This window comes from Pseudorca crassidens, chromosome 4 (genome assembly GCF_039906515.1).
Source record: "Pseudorca crassidens isolate mPseCra1 chromosome 4, mPseCra1.hap1, whole genome shotgun sequence".
NCBI classification, from domain to species: Eukaryota; Metazoa; Chordata; class Mammalia; order Artiodactyla; family Delphinidae; genus Pseudorca; species Pseudorca crassidens.
In genome coordinates, this window is record NC_090299.1 from 64,933,731 (window position 1) to 64,955,250 (window position 21,520).

General features: G+C 43.5%; 1 protein-coding gene across 29 annotated transcripts in view; it reads right to left on the minus strand.

The window, feature by feature from the left end:
• Positions 1-21,520, minus strand: part of APBB2 (amyloid beta precursor protein binding family B member 2) — a 373,983-nt gene that overhangs the window by 109,201 nt on the left and 243,262 nt on the right. For 26 of the 29 annotated variants that reach the window (XM_067735799.1, XM_067735790.1, XM_067735797.1 and 23 more), the window contains one exon: positions 7,254-7,462. In XM_067735799.1, coding sequence (XP_067591900.1) covers positions 7,254-7,462 — 209 coding nt within the window. The remainder of the gene's footprint in view (positions 1-7,253; positions 7,463-21,520) is intronic. The other 3 variants (XM_067735805.1, XM_067735804.1, XM_067735801.1) reach the window with 1 other exon arrangement.

Genomic DNA, 21,520 nt, shown 5'->3' on the forward strand with positions numbered 1-21,520 from the left:
GCTCTGAAGGGCTCTCTGAGGGCATGGTCATTGCAAATCTGGATCCATTATCACGTCTACACAGTTGGTGTCATTGTTGCTTTCTTTGCTGGACTAGGCACCCAACCTGCAGTTTTTCAAACTAAAACAGAACTTGGACCACTGCTGTTTATTTATTTTTTAAAAATAATCTCTTTTACTGAGCACAGAGCAGAAATGCTGTCCAGCCCCTCACCTCTTTCCTCACTCCATCCCCAAAAGCAGTGTTCAGCTTTCACTGAGGAGAAAATATTACAGGAAAATCTTAACCTGTCAGCTGTGGTGACCGATGAACCCCCTGAAATGGATGTGGGATTTTGTGCAACTGCATTTTATCCCCAACTTTTCTGTTCTCAGAAGGGCCAGTGACCGAAAAATGTTTCGAGTTACCATCATAGGGGAATTAATAAACACGCATGATAAGGACTGGAAATATCAAGTACAAAATAAAATTTTAAGCTAAAATTTCTTTTTAAAAAAGAAAACAAGCCTATGGTCCCGAATTGTCACCATCATTTACACGTGAGCATTATTTGGTTTTCGTTTAGGTTGAACTTTGAAAATGTAATCAGATGGTGAATTGGGAAGATTCAAGATAATTGTGCTCTTGTGAAGACATTTTTAAAAAGGCATGTGTGTCTGACAAAGGGAATCTGATATCAGAAATTATACCCAAAAGACACTGTGTCAGGACTACAAAGAGTGAAAGAAGAGCATTTTTTAAAACAAGTATTCAGAAAAGGCTTTGGCATTTTTATCAAACACTTCTCTATACGTGTGTGTTTAAATTTTTTTATGTATTTACTCTCTGGATGTAGGAGTCCCTGTAAAGTAAAAGTTGATTATGGTTCTGAGACTGCATGGATCTTGCTCTCATGCTACGGAGACAGGAGTCAGCTGGCAAACTTCCAACAATCAACTTTTACAGATTTAAATAAACAAAGGCCCTATACAGTGATTTTGCAAAACCTTAAAATAACATAAGTATTCCTGAAGAAACCCTTTAGCACAAAACTCAAGCAAATAAAAATGGAAACTAACATTACATGCTATGAACAGGCCAAAGACCTTTTTTCCTTCCCATGTTTAAAATTTTCATTGACATCAAAGATGAGAAACTTTCTCCTCCATTTAAGTGACTATTATTTTTTAAGTCAAGGGCAATGAAGGACAAAACAGTTTGTCCTAAATGTTAAGAACGATATATTCTATTCATCTATTATTATTTTTTTTAATTAAGAAGAGAGAATACAACATTTTAGCTAATCATTTAAAGAAAAAAGACACCAACACAGATGCTTGGGTTGTACAGAGAGTCTGCAGTCTGGGTGATGGGAGTGAGAGATGAAAGAAGAGACAAAGAGAAAGACAATAAAAGAGGAAAAGGCAGGCGAGCAACATGCCCCAGGGAAGACAGACACAAAGAGAGGTAAAGGAGAGTAGAGGACGAACAGGGACCATCTTCCATGGGTAACAACCTCCAATCGGTCATCTCTCAGGCAATGCAGCTAAAGTCTTGCACAGCTGAGAGATGGTGGCGTCAGAGTTATGGCTGGGGACACACCCTCCTGGTGCTCGTCTTGACCTTGGCCAGGCTGCAGCACCCCTTATCCTGATTACGGTGATGACACTCAGGTTCTCGAGAGCCCTGGAGCCCTAGCTCCTCAGAGACAGTGGGGACAGACCCAGCGCCTGGAGCACGGCACCTGCCATGACCCTTCATGACCTTTCAGCATGGCACCCTCGTGACCTACTAGGGGAATCAATCTGACGGTATAACCTTGACTACTGAGAGTTTTCTTCTTCCATATTTTTCTTCTGGGATCTTAGAAGACTTCCCACCAGCGTGTGGACACAGTGAGGTCAAGAACATGAGCCCTTAGCCCAGGGGCTGGCTGCCTGAAAGTGCCCAGGAATAGCAGTGTCCTTATCTCTGCTAAGGCATTTGTAAGAATAAAAAGTCTGAGAGCCTAGGGACTACATAGGGTTATGAGTTATGCTTCGTAATCCTCTTTTGTCAAGACTTGAGCCTTGGTATGTGTAGCCTTGATGATAAATGGCAGAGTACCTGGAATTCTGGAATTCCAAGGAATAGGCCAGTCAATGTTAATAAGCACTGTATCCACATATGTGTGTATATTTTTTCCTTCTTTTAAAACTGCTTTCCGTGTTTTGCTGGATGCAACACTATCAAAAGAACAGTTATGGTTTATGATGCAAATAAAATCCAGAGACGTTAAAAAAAAGAATCTAACTGGAAGACAAACTGACAAATGCTTGTGCAATTAAATTAGTCTCTGTCAGCAGTAGCACTATTTACAAACTAGAGGGGAATCAGGAGACCTGGGTCTCTAGTGCTGGCTCTGCCGCTACAGCAAGTCAACTAAGAGCTCCCTCTGCTACAAAGCTGGTTTATTCCTTCATTCAGCAAACATGTAATGAACATTGACACGTACCAGGCACTGTGCCAAGTGCCGAGGACACAAGACGAGGCGGGCAGGTCCCGACACCCCCCAAAAGGGAGGCGGACGTGCCTCAAGTAAGAATACTATAAAGAGACACAATGGAATAAAGGTTAAAGGGCTTTCAAAGCAGACGGGTGAGAACAATCCTTCCCAGGAGATGCTAGCGGGAAGCCAAAGAATTGAAGGGGAAGTGACATATAAATAAAAACAGGGAGACTGAATTTGCTAGAAGACCAGCTCTTGTACTCACTCAGAATTTCCTGCAACGCTTATGATAGAGGCAGATTCTCAGGCCCTACCCTTAGAGAGTCTAGCTCAGTGGCCTGGGGTAAAAATAAGGAAACTTAGCATGTTCTACAAGCCCCAGAGGACATCCTAGCCACCATCCTTGGCTCCCAGGCTGAGAAATACTGCCGTAGCATTCACTAAGCCCTTCTCAAAGGTTCTTGCCAGCTCTAAAATGTCATGATTACTTGATCAGGTCAAGAATTTCAGTAAAATGATGACAGACTGGCCCCTTTATGTTGTCACCTTATTTCGAGATGTATGTGAAAATCCATAGGTTCTAATGCAATACGTGGGTTTTGCCCCTCCTGGGGAGTTAGCTGCTCAGGCCCCTCCCAGACTCCAGAGGCAATGCAGCAAGAACAGAGTGAATTGTGATCAACAAGAAATCACGGTCCTGAGAAACAATTCGACCTTCCCTTGCTTCAGACCCACTTGGTCCTCCGTACTCTTATCCTTAAGGAACTTGGAAACACCTTCTGCTGGAAGGATTCTACGTAAGGCTTGCTTACGGGCCAATAGTTATTCATTACAATATTTTGTGTAGCTCCCTCTTCTCTCTAAAATTCAACATCTAAGTAACTTGGAACAAACTGATGGGCTGGGGGAAGATCATCTTTGGGCCAAATTTCAGCAGCAAATGCTTCCCGGCCAGTTTATAAACTTTCAAAAAATACTGCTGGCGTATGCAGAGGGAACATTATGTGCTGCGCCTAACACTTCCCTGGTGAACTTTGGAATGTGAAATGTAAAATTTTCAAACTGTAAGGAAGCCCTTCCGTCCTAAACTTTTGTGAAGCTGAGTCAACAGATTTGGCACTTTTTTTTTTTTTTTTTAAGCCAGCTCAGGAAAAATCTGTGTAAGATGTGCGTTTCTGACGCGACATATTACAAGTTTCTTCTCGCCCTTAACATTTTGCTTTCTCTCATGTTTCCAAATTAGTCAAAATAGATTCTATTTAGGGACCAAAGAAATGGCATCAAAGACATAATCATTTCTCTTCAACTGGTATTAGCACCTGAGACAATGTTATCAAGAGAAGTCATCTTCTAGAAGGTGCTGCATATGTCACCTGGAGTGAGATGAAGCCATTCAAGGCTCTCCAAGCCTCCATACACACATAGGGAAACCTGGGGTAGGGGCAGGGGCCAGCAGACCTCCATTCAGGCTTGACTCCACTAGGTATTAGGTGTGTGATCCTGGGCGAGCTCCCTCACCTCTCTGTGTGCGTTGTCAAATGTAAGAAGGTAATGACAACTGTCGCACAGATGCGTAGGGTTTTATGAGGAGTAAGGAGACAAGGCATGAAGCTGGTGCTCTAAACACTCGATTACCCTTAGTGCTTCTGCTTTAACATCCGTGTCAGCACCTGCCGGACCTGGGAACGCAGCAGTCTGTGTCTTCCCCCACCTCTCCCCTTCCTCTCCTCTCTACCTATCTGCTCATCCCTTTGCCCCTAGGATTTTAATGTATTGCCTTTTAAATCTGCTTGGTTCTTTGACTTAGCGGATGGCCTGATGTCCAGGGGAAAAAATGTACGTGAAGCAAACAACCGAAAGGTTGATCCAAAGAACATCTATCCCATTGGTCTATTTAAAGTGCTGGGGGCCTTCCCTGGTGGCTCAGCGGTTAAGAATCCGCCTGCCAGTGCAGGGGACACGGGTTCGATGCCTGGTCCAGAAAGATCTCACATGCCACAGAGCAACTAAGCCTGTGCGCCACAACTACCGGGGCTGCGCTCAAGAGCCCACGAGTCACAACTACTGAAGCCCATGTGCCTAGAGCCCGTGCTCCGTAACAAGAGAAGCCACCGCAATGGGATGCCCGGGCAATGCCACGAAGAGTAGACCCTGTTCGCCGCAACTAGAGAAAGCCCGCACACAGCAACGAAGACCCAACGCAGCCAAAAATAAATACATAGAATTAATAAAGAAAACTGAAGAGCTGGAAATGGGTCTCCCTCTGAAGCTTCAAAAAACTACACCTTTGTTACCATGTTTCTTGGAGGGATGAGGCTTTGTCCAACACGATGGCAACAGAAGAGAGGAACAGAACCATCCTGCCACCCTGACGCCACCTGCCTGGTTACTCAACTTGCTGAGCCTCGGTCACCTCTTCTCTTAAATGGTAAACATAATAGCTGTCATCTCTGCTGCGTGAAGAGTCTTGAAGGGGACAAATGAAGTGACGTTTATGAAAATACCCTGAAAGCCACAAGAAGTCATGAAGAGCAGCTGGGAGGCGGACCAGTGGGGATGTGATGGAAACACTGAACTCCAGGAGAGCAAGTGAGGCAGGGCGGCCACAGGACACAGTCGGAGCCTGGGAAGGGGGGGCTAGGCAGTGAGCGGGAGGGGGGTGGAAGCAGGCATGGACGGGCCAGAGCAGGCAACAGTGGGCATCAGAAGGTGGCTCAGGGATGAGAAGAGGACTCTGCTTCTCAATAATTATCCCCAGGGCCAGCAGCCCACCTGTGCTGCGTTCTTCCTAAGGCTTTTCACAGAAAACATGAAAGTGAAAGTCTACCATATTAATCAAAGAAGTAAAAATCGGAGCCACATAAACCTCGGGATGCCCTCCTTGGGCTTCACCCCACCCACGCCTCGGCCTCAGGAGGCGGGCTCCGAGACAAACTTCATTTCTTCCACATACAGAGGACAAGAGATTCATTGAACAGAAATGGTATCTCAAAGTTAGTCTGATCTCCTCACCTCTGGACCAAGAGAAAGCAGGTCGGCTGAGATCTCAGAGCCAGGGAAGCCAAGGGAGAAGGACTCTGACCTGTAATTCAAGGAGGATTCGGGAACCCTGCGTTCTAGAGCCAGCGTGGCTGCTGGTCACTGGCCTCTCTGTGCCTCGGTTTCCCTGTCTGTAATGGACAGATACTGGTGCCAATGCCCCCTTCCCAACCGGGCATTCTCTGGTTGCAGGGCCCTCCCTGGGGGTGAAGGCGGTAAAGGGTTACAATAAGGGGGATGGAGCCGTGGAACGGAGAAAGATTCTAACAGAGATGCCGAGAGCCAAGCAGTACAGGTGAAGAAGAAAGAGGGGCTCTGTGCCTCAGTGAGAGCCCAGGGGCATCCTGGCCCGCTCAGCCCCTGGGAGGCCACTCTGCGGTCCAGGGAGAAATGCCAAGAGGTAACTGGGCCAGAATGGAAGAGGGCTCCACTTCATGCGGAGCTCCACGAGGAGCAGCCTGTGTTGGTTCGTCTTTATCCCCCAGCACACCTCACATAAGGCGAAGAAATCGACTGAATGGGATGTGCCCTGAGAGGAGGAATATTATGCTAATAAAAAGTTATCAAAATCACCCAGTGATAAGCAACAAAATCCTAAGTGATTCAGTGGAACTGAAGCACATACCTGATCATCAGGGCCAAGCACCAACAAACCAAGGCCCTGGTCTATCAACGGGGCCTATAGCTCGCCTCAACCCATCACTTGAAAGATGGAGAATCTGAGGCCCAGGTGGGGTGAGATGCCCGAGCCCAGTAAAAGCAGGAATGTGGCTGGAATGTAGGTCTTCCTGCCTCCCAGAGAAGAGCAAGTAAATAATGGAAGATGTTGTTTACTTTCAAAGACAGGAAGGGTGATAATAGCGGCAAATATGTAGAGAAACTTTGGGGTGAGAGACGCAGTTCAAATTCCTTCCATGTCCTCAAAGTAAAAGAAAATGAGTTGTTTAAAGAGCAGAAGACTGTGATCAAAAAAAGGCAGAAGTGCCCGTGTGTTAGGAATGAAACTTCTTTTCTCCAGCAAAGCCATTACTTAACTCTAACCTTTTCCCACTGTAATTCTCTTGAATATTTAGTTATCAGGATTCACAAAGGTTCACTGCAGGGATTTTTGTATTAGTAAATACCACGATGGAATTTTTTAATGCCTCAGTTCTTTGTTTAAACATCAGATTTCATCCTCAGGGACAGAACAAATTTATACTGCTAATTACTTCTAAAACAATGTCACTTCTGCTAAATAAACAGATCCTCTTTTTTTTTTTTTTTATTAGAAATTAAGCATTTAAGGGCTCTCAAGGGTTATTCCTGCAGACATTCTCTCCATGCAGTCAAATGAGTCCACGGATATTAATAAGATATGCAGTAATTATAACACATCTGGCCAAGAGACATTCTTCTGTGTGTAAATATTTTATGGAACCAGCACCACGCAACAGCACCTACAGAGTAAATTACTGCCTCCGTGAGCCCCAGGGAATCTTAACCACTTCTCATTAATCAGCCTCTCTTACTTTCTGTACCTGAAATGGTGTTTCGAGAGACCAAAAGCCATTAGAAAAATGAAAACATCCCTGAAAGATGGTATTAACACTCTTCACTAAGAGGAAGCATTTCGGTTTCAAATGCAACATGCATGAAAATCAAAAGCTTACCTGGATGACCTGTTGGGGCAGAAGCAATAAGTCTAAGGAGAAATCACAAGTTACATCCACTCTACTAAGCCATCACAAAGACACTCCATTTTACCTCGTTCTCTGGGGTGGGAGATGGCGTTACAGAACTAAGGGACCCTTTCCTAGAACCCTGGAGATCTGCTGGGATGGAGACAGGGCGTTCCCACTGAGTCGTCCCGGTTGGTATGTGCCAATAATAGGTCCCAGCGATGTCACTGATTCTTTTCCAGCCAGGTGGCAAATCTGGATCAGTCTGAAAGGAGTGATCGCTCCATATATCTGCTGGAAAATGGAAAAAAAGAGAGGGTTTTATTCAAAGAGGAAACAAGTACAGTCTTCCAATTTTACTACCAACAGTCAGGAGGATTCCACAGACAGATGTGTCCATAGCCCAAATGAGAACTGAAGCCATCCTATGGACACGAAGTATGGAAAGAGGGGGAATACGGAAAGAAACATGGAAAGAACTGGAAGGTTGACACTTGAGAACATGGATATAAAGGACCCATTATCAAGTCATCTTACAGCTCCAAGGACCCTATGAACTAACAGGCTAAAGCTCCATTAGTCAGAATCAACTACCCAAGCAAAATTTGCACGGCTACACACAAAACCTACTGTATCCCTTTGTACATTTGTAAGATTTACTGTTTGGGATCATATATCATTCCCAGCGATGAGTACAACTCTAATGTTCTTTAACTGCTTTCTGGATGAGTTACTGGATTTATGAGTACTGGATTTATACCTTTCATTTGCTTTAACAATTCCTCCCATTTGATTGTAAACATCTACAACGTAGCCATGTCTTTCGTAATACTCTAGCATTCTAAACTGCACACAGAAGATTCCCAAGGAGGGCAGACTGAAAAAGCCTTGGAATTCGAAAAGGAACCAGACTGACTCTAAAAACCGGCCAGTAATATAAATGCATGAAGGAGGATAGGTGTGGGATACAACAGAGAATGGTGAGGATGGTGGCAAACTGGTAAGCACGTGCAAAGTCCAAAGGCATTTAAATTCAAAAAATAATTTTTTAAGAACTGTATGTGTGTGGGGGAAATAAAATACACCTACTGGGCAATTTCAGTCATCCCTGGCTTATATCAATATTTTACTAATTTACTGGATAACTATTTGTTTTTTAAAAATCTCATTTTTGGCCTTCTTTGAGTTGAGTATGAGATGGATTAAAGTGCTAGAGAAGAGAGGAGAGACATAAGGAAGCAGAGTAAGAAATCCATAGAGAGGGAGGCATAATGGAGGAATTGCAGGTGGCTATTATCAACATACATAGGTAGAAAAACTTAATAAACTTGTGCTTTAAACCTAGGGATCACTTCATTCTAAGGATGAGGCCCTTTTCTGTGTGGTCATTCACAAGAGGCTGGAGCCTTTTCTTTTTCTTTGTTTTTTTGCGGTACGCGGGACTCTCACTGTTGTGGCCTCTCCCGTTGCGGACGGAGCACAGGCTCCGGACGCGCAGGCTCAGCGGCCATGGCTCAAGGGCCCAGCCGCCCCGCAGCATGTGGGATCTTCCCGGACCGGGGCACGAACCCGTGTCCCCTGCATCAGCAGGCGGACTCTCAACCACTGCGCCACCAGGGAAGCCCGAGGCTGGAGCCTTTACAGCAATTTAAATGAGAAAGTGTGTGGGCCTTGCTCTCAGCAAATGTCACTGCATCCTGTGGGCTGGCGTCACTGAGGCTGCTACAGCCGCAAGAAGAAAAAAAGAAACCAAACAAAGAAGTTGATTAAGGCTATGGGCACAGATGTGCATTCATGCAGTTGGTTAGCATCCCAGCATTCACTTTTCTCATTTAAATCTGCCAGAGGCAAAACTGCCACTTGTCTCAAATTATGATGGAAATTTCCCCTCCCCCTACAGGAAATTAAGCACAATTAAATAATTTCAAGTTACCCAAATCTTTCAGAAGCAACTCGAAACAAACATGTGCATACACTCCTCTGTCCTGTCTCCGTTTTAGGGGGTGAGACGGTTGTTTCTGCTGTTATTTTGTTTTAAATATTTCAACTGGGATGGGAAAGGTAAAATACACAGGTCTTGGTATTAAGTTGGAGAAAACCCTACCAAGGGTGTTCCCTTGTCCAATTCTAGCAGCTCAGACAACAAGCTCGAGATGGAAACTAAAAGGACCTAAAGAGGACGCTAGTTACCGTTTCTGTTGTTTTTAAGGTCTGAGGGCCTGAATTTACACATGTATCCCTGTTGTCTCTACAGCTGGGACATTAGCATATACGAAGAATAGCTACATAACACTATGAGAATATAAAATCACATCAGCACAAGGGCAGAGACCAAGGTCAGCAGTCTTCAGGTGTGGCTTTCCAAAGTGGTTGAGAGGGGCCTTGGGCTGCATGGCAGAAAGTGGTCTGTTCTGTTTCAACCAGACCCATTCACTTATATTTGGTTTATATTTTGAATTTCTGGTGAGATTTTGTTGGAATAAAAATTACAAGGTGGGTTATTCTGTTGCTAAAGATTGGTGATGATCAGATGATGATGATGAAGGAAGTGAGGTGGGCACATCTACAATATTATCAGCAGTTCAGAATCATTTATAGAATCCCTTCCGCATCACCCTACCCTGGTTGTAAGGAATGTAAGCCCCGTGAGGGCAAGCAGACATTATCTCTGTCATGTTCACCATCATATTTCCAACACCTAGCATGGCAGGTGTTCAATTACAATGAGCTGGATGAATGGAGGATAGATGGTGGATGGATGGATAGACAGAAGGGTAGACAGAAGAAAGGAAGATAAGAAGGAAGAATGCACAAAGAAGCAGGGAGAAATAAGTGAATGAAGTCCTGAATGATGGGAATTGAACTTGGCGCTTAGCAAAGGAGAATTCTGAAGAAATCAGTTCTGCGTAATTTCATAAAACAGAGCAACTTCACAAAGCTCGGGAATACTAGCTTCTAGTTAAGAGCATGTCTACTTCCCTTGAAGGCATATGTGAATGTTGTTATGGACAAAAAGAAATACAATATGATAAACTGGAAAGAGTCCTGGGCTGGCGTTGAGATTTTGTTTCATTTTTTTATTGATAGGTTCCACAGGAACAGCAAGAAATATGCCTTCTGAGGTACCTCAGTGCCACTACACTTCATTTTGTTTAATCTTCAAAGCCCCAATGTGCTTTGTTTTCCTACATAGAACTATGTACACCTTTAAATAAGTACCCTGGACCTTATTCAACAGGTCACTGGTTTTCAAATGTTATCAAATGGGGGAGGAGGACAGTGGTGCAGGTAGGTGGAACTCCAGGCCTGTCCAGAGTCTTTTGACTGTTGCAGCAACATTTTTACCTGTTTTAAATATTGGTCTTGTATGCACGATTTTCCTTGAAAACAGGGATTAGTTGAATGCTCACATCAATCCCACCAGAAGGTAAGAGTGGGAATAATAGCCAGCCAAGACAAGAGGCCGGGCCTTTCAAGGCTTAAACCCAAGTTCTCGTAATGCTGCCATGAGGTTCTCAGCAGCTGGTGACAACTGTGCTGTTATTAACAGTAAAAGTAACAGGGATGCTGATGTGGGCTGTGGGCTGAAACACCCAGCTGCTTTATTGCTTCTCTACTGCAGGAGCTTGTGGAGTGTCCACTGCTGCCCTATGAAGGACACACTATGGTTATCCCATTTCTAAGGCTCGGAGAGGACGGCAGTTTGGTTTAAAGCCAAGGGGGTAAACTATGTCCCTATGTAGAAATGGATGTTACTTTTTCAGAGATCTGAGAAAAATCAGTTGTGGTCAGCTTGGGGGAATTTAGAAGGTGTATAAACGGGGCGGGGGCAGGGGAGGGACACATAAGAAAGGACACAATGGCTTCAAGTCTGAAGCTATGAGACCGGCCAGCTGACCTGACCAAGGTTACAGAGTTGGTGAGTGAGGGCACCAAGATTTGCCCTGGAGACTAGGTACATCCATGCAAGGACACTTCCAATATAGGTGTTGCATAGGGTCCTCCCTTCTGTGTCTCCCTCTCTAATTCTGCATCCAGTAAACCCAGGCAGCCACTTCAGCGGGTCCATGGATCTGCAGCCTCTCCCACTGGAAACCCGAGGATCCTATTCCACACTCGGGCACACAGCAGAGACTGAGATCCCACCTATTTCTCCCTCCTCCCTTCCCTACAGGATCTCACTGCTAAGAAGCTTTATGGTCTCCTGTCATGTCATCACTGCATCACTGCATCTTGCTGAAGGCGCCTTCAAGGAGAAGAGGGAAGTGGGACACGGTTCAGTGGTAAGAGCAGAAAGCTATAGATATCCTTTCTAAGTGGCTCTGTGGCCCACGTTGTCATTTGCAGTTTTGTTCCAGAAGCAGGGCCTGGAAGTCGGAGTGTAAAAATAGCAAGGCTGAGAGCCCCAGAAAGTCTCTCTTGTGCTGGGAGCCTCTTGGGCCAAGAGCAATACTTGGCATAGAAACAAGGAGCCCGTCTATGAGCAGCAAGGACCTGCCCCTTCCAGCCGCCTTGGGCGCCAGTGCCGCTGCTGGCCTGGCGCCACCTCTACCACTTCTCTCCTGCTCTCCTCCCTGGTCTGTGTGTGAAGCAAGCCTGCCTCTCATCACCCTCTCCCCTGGGTTCACTTGCAGGAACTGAAGGGTCAAATGAAAACGAATTAGCATCTAGCAGCAGCTGGAAATCTCCCCTCTTGCTCCGGAGGCCACAGGAAGAAGGGATGGGTGAGCTAGGATTCTAAATTTGGCAACGTCTGCAGTGCAGAGCACAAGAGGCCTCCCTCTGGCCCTCTTAATGGCACTCACTCCCTTCCTTGACAGTTGTATACCCAGTGCCTTCAGTGTGTACGGCAGGGGGTGAGCACCTTTCGAAGAAAGAGGAGAGAGATTAACTCATTCAACAAATATTTCCTGTCTACTCTGTGCCAGGCATTCTTCTAGGGCTGGGGGGCACAGAGTTCATCAGACAGACCTGGGTCCAGCATCCGTGAACTGGGGCAGTGGTTCTCAAGGTTCACAGTCACCTGGAGAATCTGCTAGAACACAGACTGCTGGGTACTACCCACCCCCACCCCTCCGCCAAGGTTCTGACTCAGTTGCTCTGGGGCGGGGCCTGAGAATCTGCATTTCTAACAGTTCCCAGGTGGTGCTGATCTCTTGCTGCTGGTTTTGGGACCACACTTTTAAGAACCACTGGCCTAGGAAAATAGAAAAGGTAATTAATCTTTTCCACCAAACTCCATCTAACTGCTGGCTCCAGAGAATAAAAAATGTGAATTATATTCAATCATTCTTTCATTTATTCACCCACTTATTCATTCATTCTCTTGCACTGAGGACCTCCAATACATTCCAAGCACTATGCTAGAAGCTGAGAATACAGTAATGAATAAAAGAGGCAATTCAGGTATAATGATCAATTGGGTCTGGGGATAGGGTGGGCTATTTGGATAGGATGGTCTGAGGAAGGAACAATGTCACTCTAAACTAGAAGGGGCACCAGCCTTGGGAACAGACAAGAGAACAGCACTCCTGGAAGATGGAACAGCAAGTGCAAAGGCCATGTGGCAGGGAAGAGCCTGTTGTGTCATTACAATAGAAAGTCACTTGAATGAGATGTGAGTGGTCTAGGATAAGATTTAAGGGCATAAGGGCTAAGGATTCACCCTCTATGCAAAGGCAAGCTCCCGAAGCTCTTGTGTGGTCTGTGTTTTCAAAATCAGAATCAAAATCAGCACAATGCTCCCATTCTTAGAGAAGAAAAACCTCTCTCTTCGGAAGTCTTAGCTGCAGCTACTGCTGGCTTGTCTTTTGAGCACTGTTATTCCAGAGGGAGCCAGATGCCTTAATCCAAACTATCTGAATTTAGCTTTAAAACACTTTCTCCGGGACTTCCGTGGTGGCGCAGTGGTTGAGAGTCCGCCTGCCGATGCAGGGGACGCGGGTTCGTGCCCCGGTCCAGGAAGATCCCACATATCGCGGAGCGGCTGGGCCCGTGAGCCATGGCCGCTGAGCCTGCGCGTCCGGAGCTTGTGCTCTGCAACGGGAGAGGCCACAACAGTGAGAGGCCCGCGTACCGCAAAAAAAAAAAAAAAAAAAAAGCATAAAAAAGGCCAAATTTCAAAAAAAAAAAACAACAAGAAACACTTTCTCCGGTCACCGGTGGTCTGCTTCCTTTGCCTCTCTTCTTTCCTAACTCACTACTTAGTCCCTTAATTTTTTCTGGACCTAGAACCTCCTTGTCAGAAAACAGCGAGAAGACTCTTCATTCCCTCCAGCTTCACCACCGACTTCTGAAGACAAGAGCGTGGAGCCAGGACTCCAGGTCTGGATCATTTATTATAGGTGTGCTGAGGGTTCCAGGCAGCATACAGAGGCTGTTGAGAACCCAGGGTGAAACTGTCCTCAGTCAAAGGAACTGGCAAAAACAATGACTGTGGAAAACAAGGGAATGCGCCCCAAATGTACAAAATCTGTGAGCGCTCTGACCCGCTGGCCTGCCAGACAGAGGGGAGGAAAGCTGACCTAAAACAGTTTCAGGGCCCCTGCTATTTCCTGATATTTATTTGCAGGGCCTATTTGGGACCCTAAAGTGTCTATCACAGCCTCAGAAAAATTCATGTTGTACTCAATTGAGCTTTCCTGTGGTTGCATTCTTTTTACAGGTGTAATAAACCTCTTAACAGTTTTGGGAGTGTTGATTTTCTAACTCTTTTTCCCTATTTTCCTTTAAAAACATTAACATTAAGATATTTAGTGTACCTGAAATATGTAGTTATTTGTAACTGAGGATTTTTCTGTTAAAGATTTTTTTAAATTTAATTTTATTTACTTTTTAATACAGCAGGTTCTTATTAGTTATCTATTTTATACATATTAGTGTATATATGTCAATCCCAATCTCCCAATTCATCACACCACCACCCCCCCCTCCCCGCCACTTTTCCCCCTTGGTATCCATACGTTTGTTCTCTACATCTGTGTCTGTATTTCTGCCCTGCAAACTGGTTCATCTGTACCATTTTTCTAGGTTCCACATATATGTGTTAATATATGATATTTGTTTTTCTCTTTCTAACTCACTTCACTCTGTATGACAGTCTCTAGATCCATCCACATCTCTACAAATGACCCAATTTCATTTCTTTTTATGGCTGAGTAATATTCCACTGTATATATGTACCACATCTTCTTTATCCATTTGTCTGTATACGGGCATTTCGGTTGTTTCCATGACCTGGCTATTGTAAATAGTGCTGCAGTGAACACTGGGGTGCATGTGTTTTTCTGAATTACGCTTTTCTCTGGGTATATGCCCAGTACTGGGATTGCTGGATCAGGTGGTAATTCTATTTTTAGTTTTTTAAGGAACCTCCATACTGTTCTCCATAGTGGCTGTATCAATTTACATGCCCACCAATAGCGCAAGAGGGTTCCCTTTTCTCCACACCCTCTCCAGCATTTGTTGTTTGTAGATTTTCTGATGATGCCCATTCTAACTGGTGTGAGGTGATACCTCATGGTAGTTTTGATTTGCATTTCTCTAATAATTAGTGATGTTGAGCAGATTTCATGTGCTTCGTGGCCATCTGTATGTCTTCTTCAGAGAAATGTCTATTTAGGTCTTCTGCCCATTTTTTGATTGGGTTGTTTTTTTAATATTGAGCTGCATGAGCTATTTATATATTTTGGAGATTAATCCTTTGTCCGTTGATTCATTTGCAAATATTTTCTCCCATTCTGAGGGTTATCTTTTTGTCTTGTTTGTAGTTTCCTTTGCTTTGCAAAAGCTTTTAAGTTCCATTAGGTCCCATTTGTTTATTTTTGTTTTTATTTCCATTACTCTAGGAAGTGGATCAAAAAAGATCTTGCTGTGATTTATGTCAGAGTGTTCTTCCTATGTTGTCCTCTAAGAGTTTGATAGTGTCTGGTCTTACATTTAGGTCTCTAACCCATTTTGAGTTTATTTTTGTGTACGGTGTTAGGGAGTGTCCTAATTTCATTCTTTTACATGTAGCTGTCCAGTTTTCCAAGCACCACTTATTGAAGAGACTGTCTTTTCTCCATTGTATATCCTTGCCTCCTTTGTCATAGATTAGTTGACCATAGGTGCATGGGTTTACCTCTGAGCTTTCTATCCTATTCCATTGAACTATATTTCTGTTTTTGTGCCAGTACCATATTGTCTTGATTACTGTAGTCTGTAGTATAGTCTGAAGTCAGGGAGTCTGATTCCTCCAGCTCCATTTTTTTCCCTCAAGACTGCTTTGGCTTTTCGGATCTTTTCTGTCTCCATACAAATTTTATGACTTTTTGTTCTAGTTCTGTAAAAAATGCCATTGGTAATTTGATAGGGATTGCATTGAATCTGTACATTGCTTTGGGTAGTACAGTCATTTTCACAATACTGATTCTTCTAATCCAAGAACATGGTATATCTCTCCATGTGTTTGTGTCATCTTTGATTTCCTGCATCAGTGCCTTATAGTTTTCTGAGTACAGGTCTTTTACCTCCTTACATATGTTTATTCCTAGGTATTTTATTCTTTTTGTTGCAATGGTGAATGGGATTGTTTCCTTAATTTCTCTTTCTGATCCTTTGTTCTTAGTGTATAGGAATGCAAGAGATTTCTGTGCATTAATTTTGTATCCTGCAACTTTACTAAATTCATTGATTAGTTCTAGTAGTTTTCTGGTGGCATCTTTAGGATTCTCTATGTATAGTATCATGTCATCTGCAAAGTGACAGTTTTACTTCTTCTTTTCCAATTTGGATTCCTTTTATTTCTTTCTCTTCTCTGATTGCCATGGCTAGGACTTCCAAAACTATGTTGAATAATAGTGGCGAGAGTGGACATCCTTGTCTTGTTACTGATCTTAGAGGAAATGCTTTCAGTTTTTCACCATTGAGAATGATGTTTGCTACGGGCTTGTCATATATGGCCTTTATTATGTTGAGGTAGGTCCCCTCTATGCCCACTTTCTGGAGAGCTTTTTTTTTTATCATAAATGGGTGTTGAATTTTGTCAAAAGCTTTTTCTGCATCTATTGAGACGATCATATGGTTTCTATTCTTCAATTTGTTAATATGGTATATCACATTGATTGATTTGCATATATTGAAGAATCCTTGCATCCCTGGGATAAATCCCACTTGATCATGGTGTATGATTCTTTTAATGTGTTGTTGGATTCTGTTTGCTAGTAGTTTGCTGAGGATTTTTGCATCTATATTCATCAGTGATATTGGTCTGTAATTTTCTTTTTCTGTAGTATCTTTGTCTGGTTTAGGTATCAGGGTGATGGTGGCCTCATAGAATGAGATTGGGAGTGTTCCTTCCTCTGCAATTTTTTGGAAGAGTTTGAGAAGGATGGGGTGTTAGCTCTTCTCTAAATGTTTGATAGAATTCACCTGTGAAGCCATCTGGTCCCAGACTTTTGTTCGTTGGAAGATTTTTAATCCCAGTTTCAATTTCATTACTTGTGATTGGTCTGTTCATATTTCTATTTCTTCCTGGTTCAGTCTTGGAAGGTTATATCTTTCTAAGAATTTGTCCATTTCTTCCAGATTGTCCACTTTATTTGCACAGAGTTGCTTGTAGTAGTTTCTTCGGATGTTTTGTATTTTTGTGGTGTCCATTGTAACTTCTCCTTTTTCATTTCGAATTTTATTGATTTGAGTCCTCTCCCTCTTTTTCTTGATGAGTCTGGCTAAAGTTTTATCAATTTTGTTTATCTTCTCAAAGAACCAGCTTTTAGTTTTACTGATCTTTGTTATTGTTTTCTTTGTTTCTATTTCATTTATTTCTGCTCTGATGTTTATGATTTCTTTCCTTCTACTAACTTTGGGTTTTGTTTGTTCTTCTTTCTCTAGTTCCTTTACGTGTAAGGTTAGATAGTTTGAGATTTTTCTACTTTCTTGAGGTAGGCTTATATTGCTATAAACCTCCCTCTTAGAACTACTTTTGCTGCATCCCACAGGTTTTGGATTGTCGTGTTTTTGTTCTAATTTGTCTCCAGGTATTTTTTGATTTCCTCTTTGATTTCTTCAGTGACCTCTTGGTTATTTAGTAATGTATTGTTTAGCCTCCATGTGTTTGTGTTTTTTATGGTTTTTTTCCCTGTAACTGATTTCTAATCTCATAGCATTGTGGTTGGAAAAGATCCTTGATATTATTTCAATTTTCTTAAATTTACCGAGGCTTGATTTGTGACTCAAGATTTGATCAACCCTGGAGAATGTTCTGTGTGCACTTGAGAAGAAAGTGTAATCTGCTGTTTTTGGATGTAATGTCCTATAAATATCAATTAAATCTACCTGGTCTATTGTGTCATTTAAAGCTTCTGTTTCCTTATTAATTTTCTGTCTGGATGATCAGTCCATTGGTGGAAGTGAGGTGTTAATAGTCCCCCACTATTATTGTGTTATTGTCAATTTCCTCTTTTATAGCTGTTAGCAGTTGCCTTATATATTGAGGTGCTCCTACGTTGGGTGCATATATATTTATAATTGCTATATCTTCTTCTTGGATTGACCCCTTGATCATTATGTAGTGTCCTTCCTTGTCTCTTGTAACAGTCTTTATTTTAAAGTCTATTTTGTCTGATATGAGAATTGCTACTCCAGCTTTCTTTTGATTTCCATTTGCATGGAATATCTTTTTCCATCCCCTCACTTTCAGTCTGTATGTGTCCCTAGGTCTGAAGTGGGTCTCTTGTAGACTGCATATATATGGGTCTTGTTTTTGTATCCATTCAGCGAGCCTGTGTCTTTTGGTTGGAGCATTTAATCCATTGACGTTTAAGGTAATTATCGATATGTATGTTCCTATTACCATTTTCTTAATTGTTATTGGTTTGTTTTTGTAGGTCCTTTTCTTCTCTTGTGTTTCCCACTTAGAGAAGTTCCTTTATCATTTGTTGCAGAGCTGGTTTGGTGGTGCTGAATTCTCTTAGCTTTTGCTTGCCTGTAAAGCTTTTGATTTCTCCATCCAATCTGAATGAGATCCTTGCTGGGTATAGTAATCTTGGTTGTAGGTTCTTCCCTTTCAGCACTTTGCATATATTGTGCCACTCCTTTCTGGCTTGTAGAGTTTCTGCTGAGAAATCAGCTGTTAAGCTTATGGGAGTTCCCTTGTATGTTATTTGTTGTTTTTCCCTTGTTGCTTTCAATAATTTTTCTTTGTCTTTAATTGTTGTCAATTTGATTACTATGTGTCTCGGTGTGTTTCTCCTTGGGTTTACCCTGCCTGGGACTTTGCGCTTCCTGGACTTGGGTGGCTATTTCCTTTCCCACGTTAAGGAAGTTTTCGACTATAATCTCTTCAAATATTTTCTCGGGTCCTTTCTCTCTTTCTTTTCCTTCTGGGACCTCTATAATGTGAATATTGTTGTGTTTAATGTTGTCCCAGAGGTCTCTTAGGCTGTCTTCATTTCTTTTCATTCTTTTTTCTTTATTCTTTTCCACGGCAGTGAACTCCACCATTCTGTCTTCCAGGTCACTTATCTTTTCGTCTGCCTCAGTGTTTCTGCTACTGATTCCTTCTAGTGTATTTTTCATTTCAGTTATCGTATTGTTCATCTCTGTTTGTTTCTTCTTTAATTCTTCTGGTGTTTGTTCTTTAATTCTTCTAGGTCTTTGTTAAACATTTCTTGCATCTTCTCAATCTTTGCCTCCATTCTTTTTCCAAGGTCCTGGATCATCTTCACTATCATTATTCTGAATTCTTTTTCTGGAAGGTTGCCTATCTCCACTTCATTTAGTTGTTTTTCTGTTTTTTTTTTTTTTTTGCGGTATGCGGGCCTCTCACTGTTGTGGCCTCTCCCGTTGTGGAGCACAGGCTCCGGATGTGCAGGCTCAGCAGCCATGGCTCACGGGCCCAGCCGCTCCGCGGCATGTGGGATCTTCCCGGACCGGGGCACGAACCCGTGTCCCCTGCATCAGCAGGAGGACTCTCAACCACTGCACCACCAGAGAAGCCCTGGGGTTTTATCTTGTTCTTTCATCTGGTACAAAGTCCTCTGCCTTTTCATTTTGTCTGTCTTTCTGTGAATGTGGTTTTCCTTCCACAGGCTGCAAAACTGTAGTTCTTGCTTCTGCTGTCTGCCCTGTGGTGGATGTAGCTATCTAAGAGTCTTGTGCAAGCTTCCTGATGGGAGGGACTGGTGGTGGGTAGAGCTGGGTGTTGCTCTGGTGGGTAGAGCTCAGTAAAACTTTTATCACTTGTCTGCTGATGGGTGGGGCTGGGTTCCCTCGTGTTGGTTGTTTGGCCTGAGGCGACCCAGCACTGGAGTCTATCCAGCTCTTTGGTGGGGCTAATGGCGGACTCTGGGAGGGCTCACGCCAAGGATTACTTCCCAGAACTTCTGCTGCCAGTGTCCTTGTCCCCAAGGTGAGCCACAGCCACCCCCCGCCTCTGCAGGAGACCCTCCAACACTAGCAGGTAGGTCTGGTTCAGTCTCCTATGGGGTCATTGCTCCTTCCCCTGGGTCCCGATACACACACTACTTTGTGTGTGCCCTCCAAGAGTGGAGTCTCTGTTTCCCCCAGTCCTGCAATCAAATCCCACTAGGCTTCTAAGTCTGATTCTGTATGAATTCCTCCTCCTGCTGCCATACCCCTAGGTTGGGAAGCCTGACGTGGGGTTCAGAACCTTCACTCCAGTGGGTGGACTTCCGTGGTATAAGTGTTCTCCAGTTTGTGTGTCACCCACCCAGCAGTTATGGGATTTGATTTTACTGTGATTGCACCCCTACTACTGTCTCAGTGCGGCTTCTCCTTTGTCTTTGGATGTGAGGTATCTTTTTTGGTGAGTTCCAGTGTCTTCCTGTCGATGATTGTTCAGCAGTTAGTTGTGATTCCAGTGCTCTCGCAAGAGGAAGTGAGCGCACATCCTTCTACTCCACCATCTTGAACCAAGCTCTGTTAAAGATTCTTGAGTAAATGTTCCAAGAACTCACTATTTAAATGGTTCTTAAATTTGGGCCTGGCAATACTGTATACTTTGTGTATTTTTATCAAATGTTTTGGCATAAGATCAACACAATATTTCTTAATTTAAACTCACTGGGGACATAGTTTTTGCTGGGCTTACTCTATTAAATTTGTTTCAGGGCCACATTACTATCACAGGCAGGAGCTCTGGAGAGAGTGGACAGTCTTGAATCTCAGCTCCAATGCTGGCTAGCTGTGTGACCTCGGACAAACAGCTTAATTTCTAATGGCCTGTCTGCTTACTATGACAGAACTGATGACAGCTTCTGTGCCATACAGTTGATGTGGAACAGAGTGCCTAGCACAAAGCCAGGCATGTAACAATCACTCATTAAATGTCTGTTACTATTCGCTATTTATTACTTCATTCAAATGTGGCTTTGGGGGAAAATACTATGTAATAGAAACATTTTTGAAATGGCATCAACCATAGTGCATTTCATTGAAAAACTAAGACTTCTGAGAGTTTGCAACCACCAAATGTGTTTTTACTGAAAAGGTAGTTTTTATTTAGATCAAGAAAACTAGATGAGAACAGTGGTCACTTACATATCAATTCAGAAACAACATATCACATGAGGACCCACTGGTCTGAGTTTGTGGCACCTCTTTAATAAGCATGTGGGGGCTTCCCTAGTGGCGCACTGGTTAAGAATCCATCTGCCAATGCAGGGGACATGGGTTCGAGCCCTGCTCTGGAAAGATCCCACATGCCACGGAGCAACTAAGCCCGCGCACCACAACTACTGAGCCTGCACTCCACAGCCCATGAGCCACACCTACTGAGCCCTCGAGCCACAAGTACTGAGCCCACGTGCCTAGTGCCTATGCTCTGCAACACGAGAAGCCACCGTAATGAGAAGCCCGCGCACTGCAATGAAGAGTAGCCCCTGCTCGCCACAACTAGAGAAAGCCCACACACAGGAACGAAGACCCAACGCAGCCCCCCCCAAAAAAAATCAGCATGTGGTTGCTTTATGTCATGCAGTTGAGCCATTGAAGAAGCAGAAATGAAATCAGAACAAAATAGTTTATGAAGTCTGCTTTATTATTTAAGACATCCTTCTTCTGAGACTGTTTCTGCTCTACCTTATGTCCTCAAGAAAGTATGTAGGGACTTCCCTGGTGATCCAGTGGGTAAGACTCCACATTCCCAATGCAGGGGGTCCAGGTTCAATCCCTGGTCAGAGAACTAGATGCCGCATGCATGCCACAACTAAGAAACCCACATGGCACAATTAAAGATCCAGCATGCCTCAACTAAGACCTGGTGCAGCCAAAATAAATAAATATCAAAAAAAAAAAAAAGAAGAAAGTATGTAAATAGGAACTGATCCGATGATGGTGGAAAATAAAAGG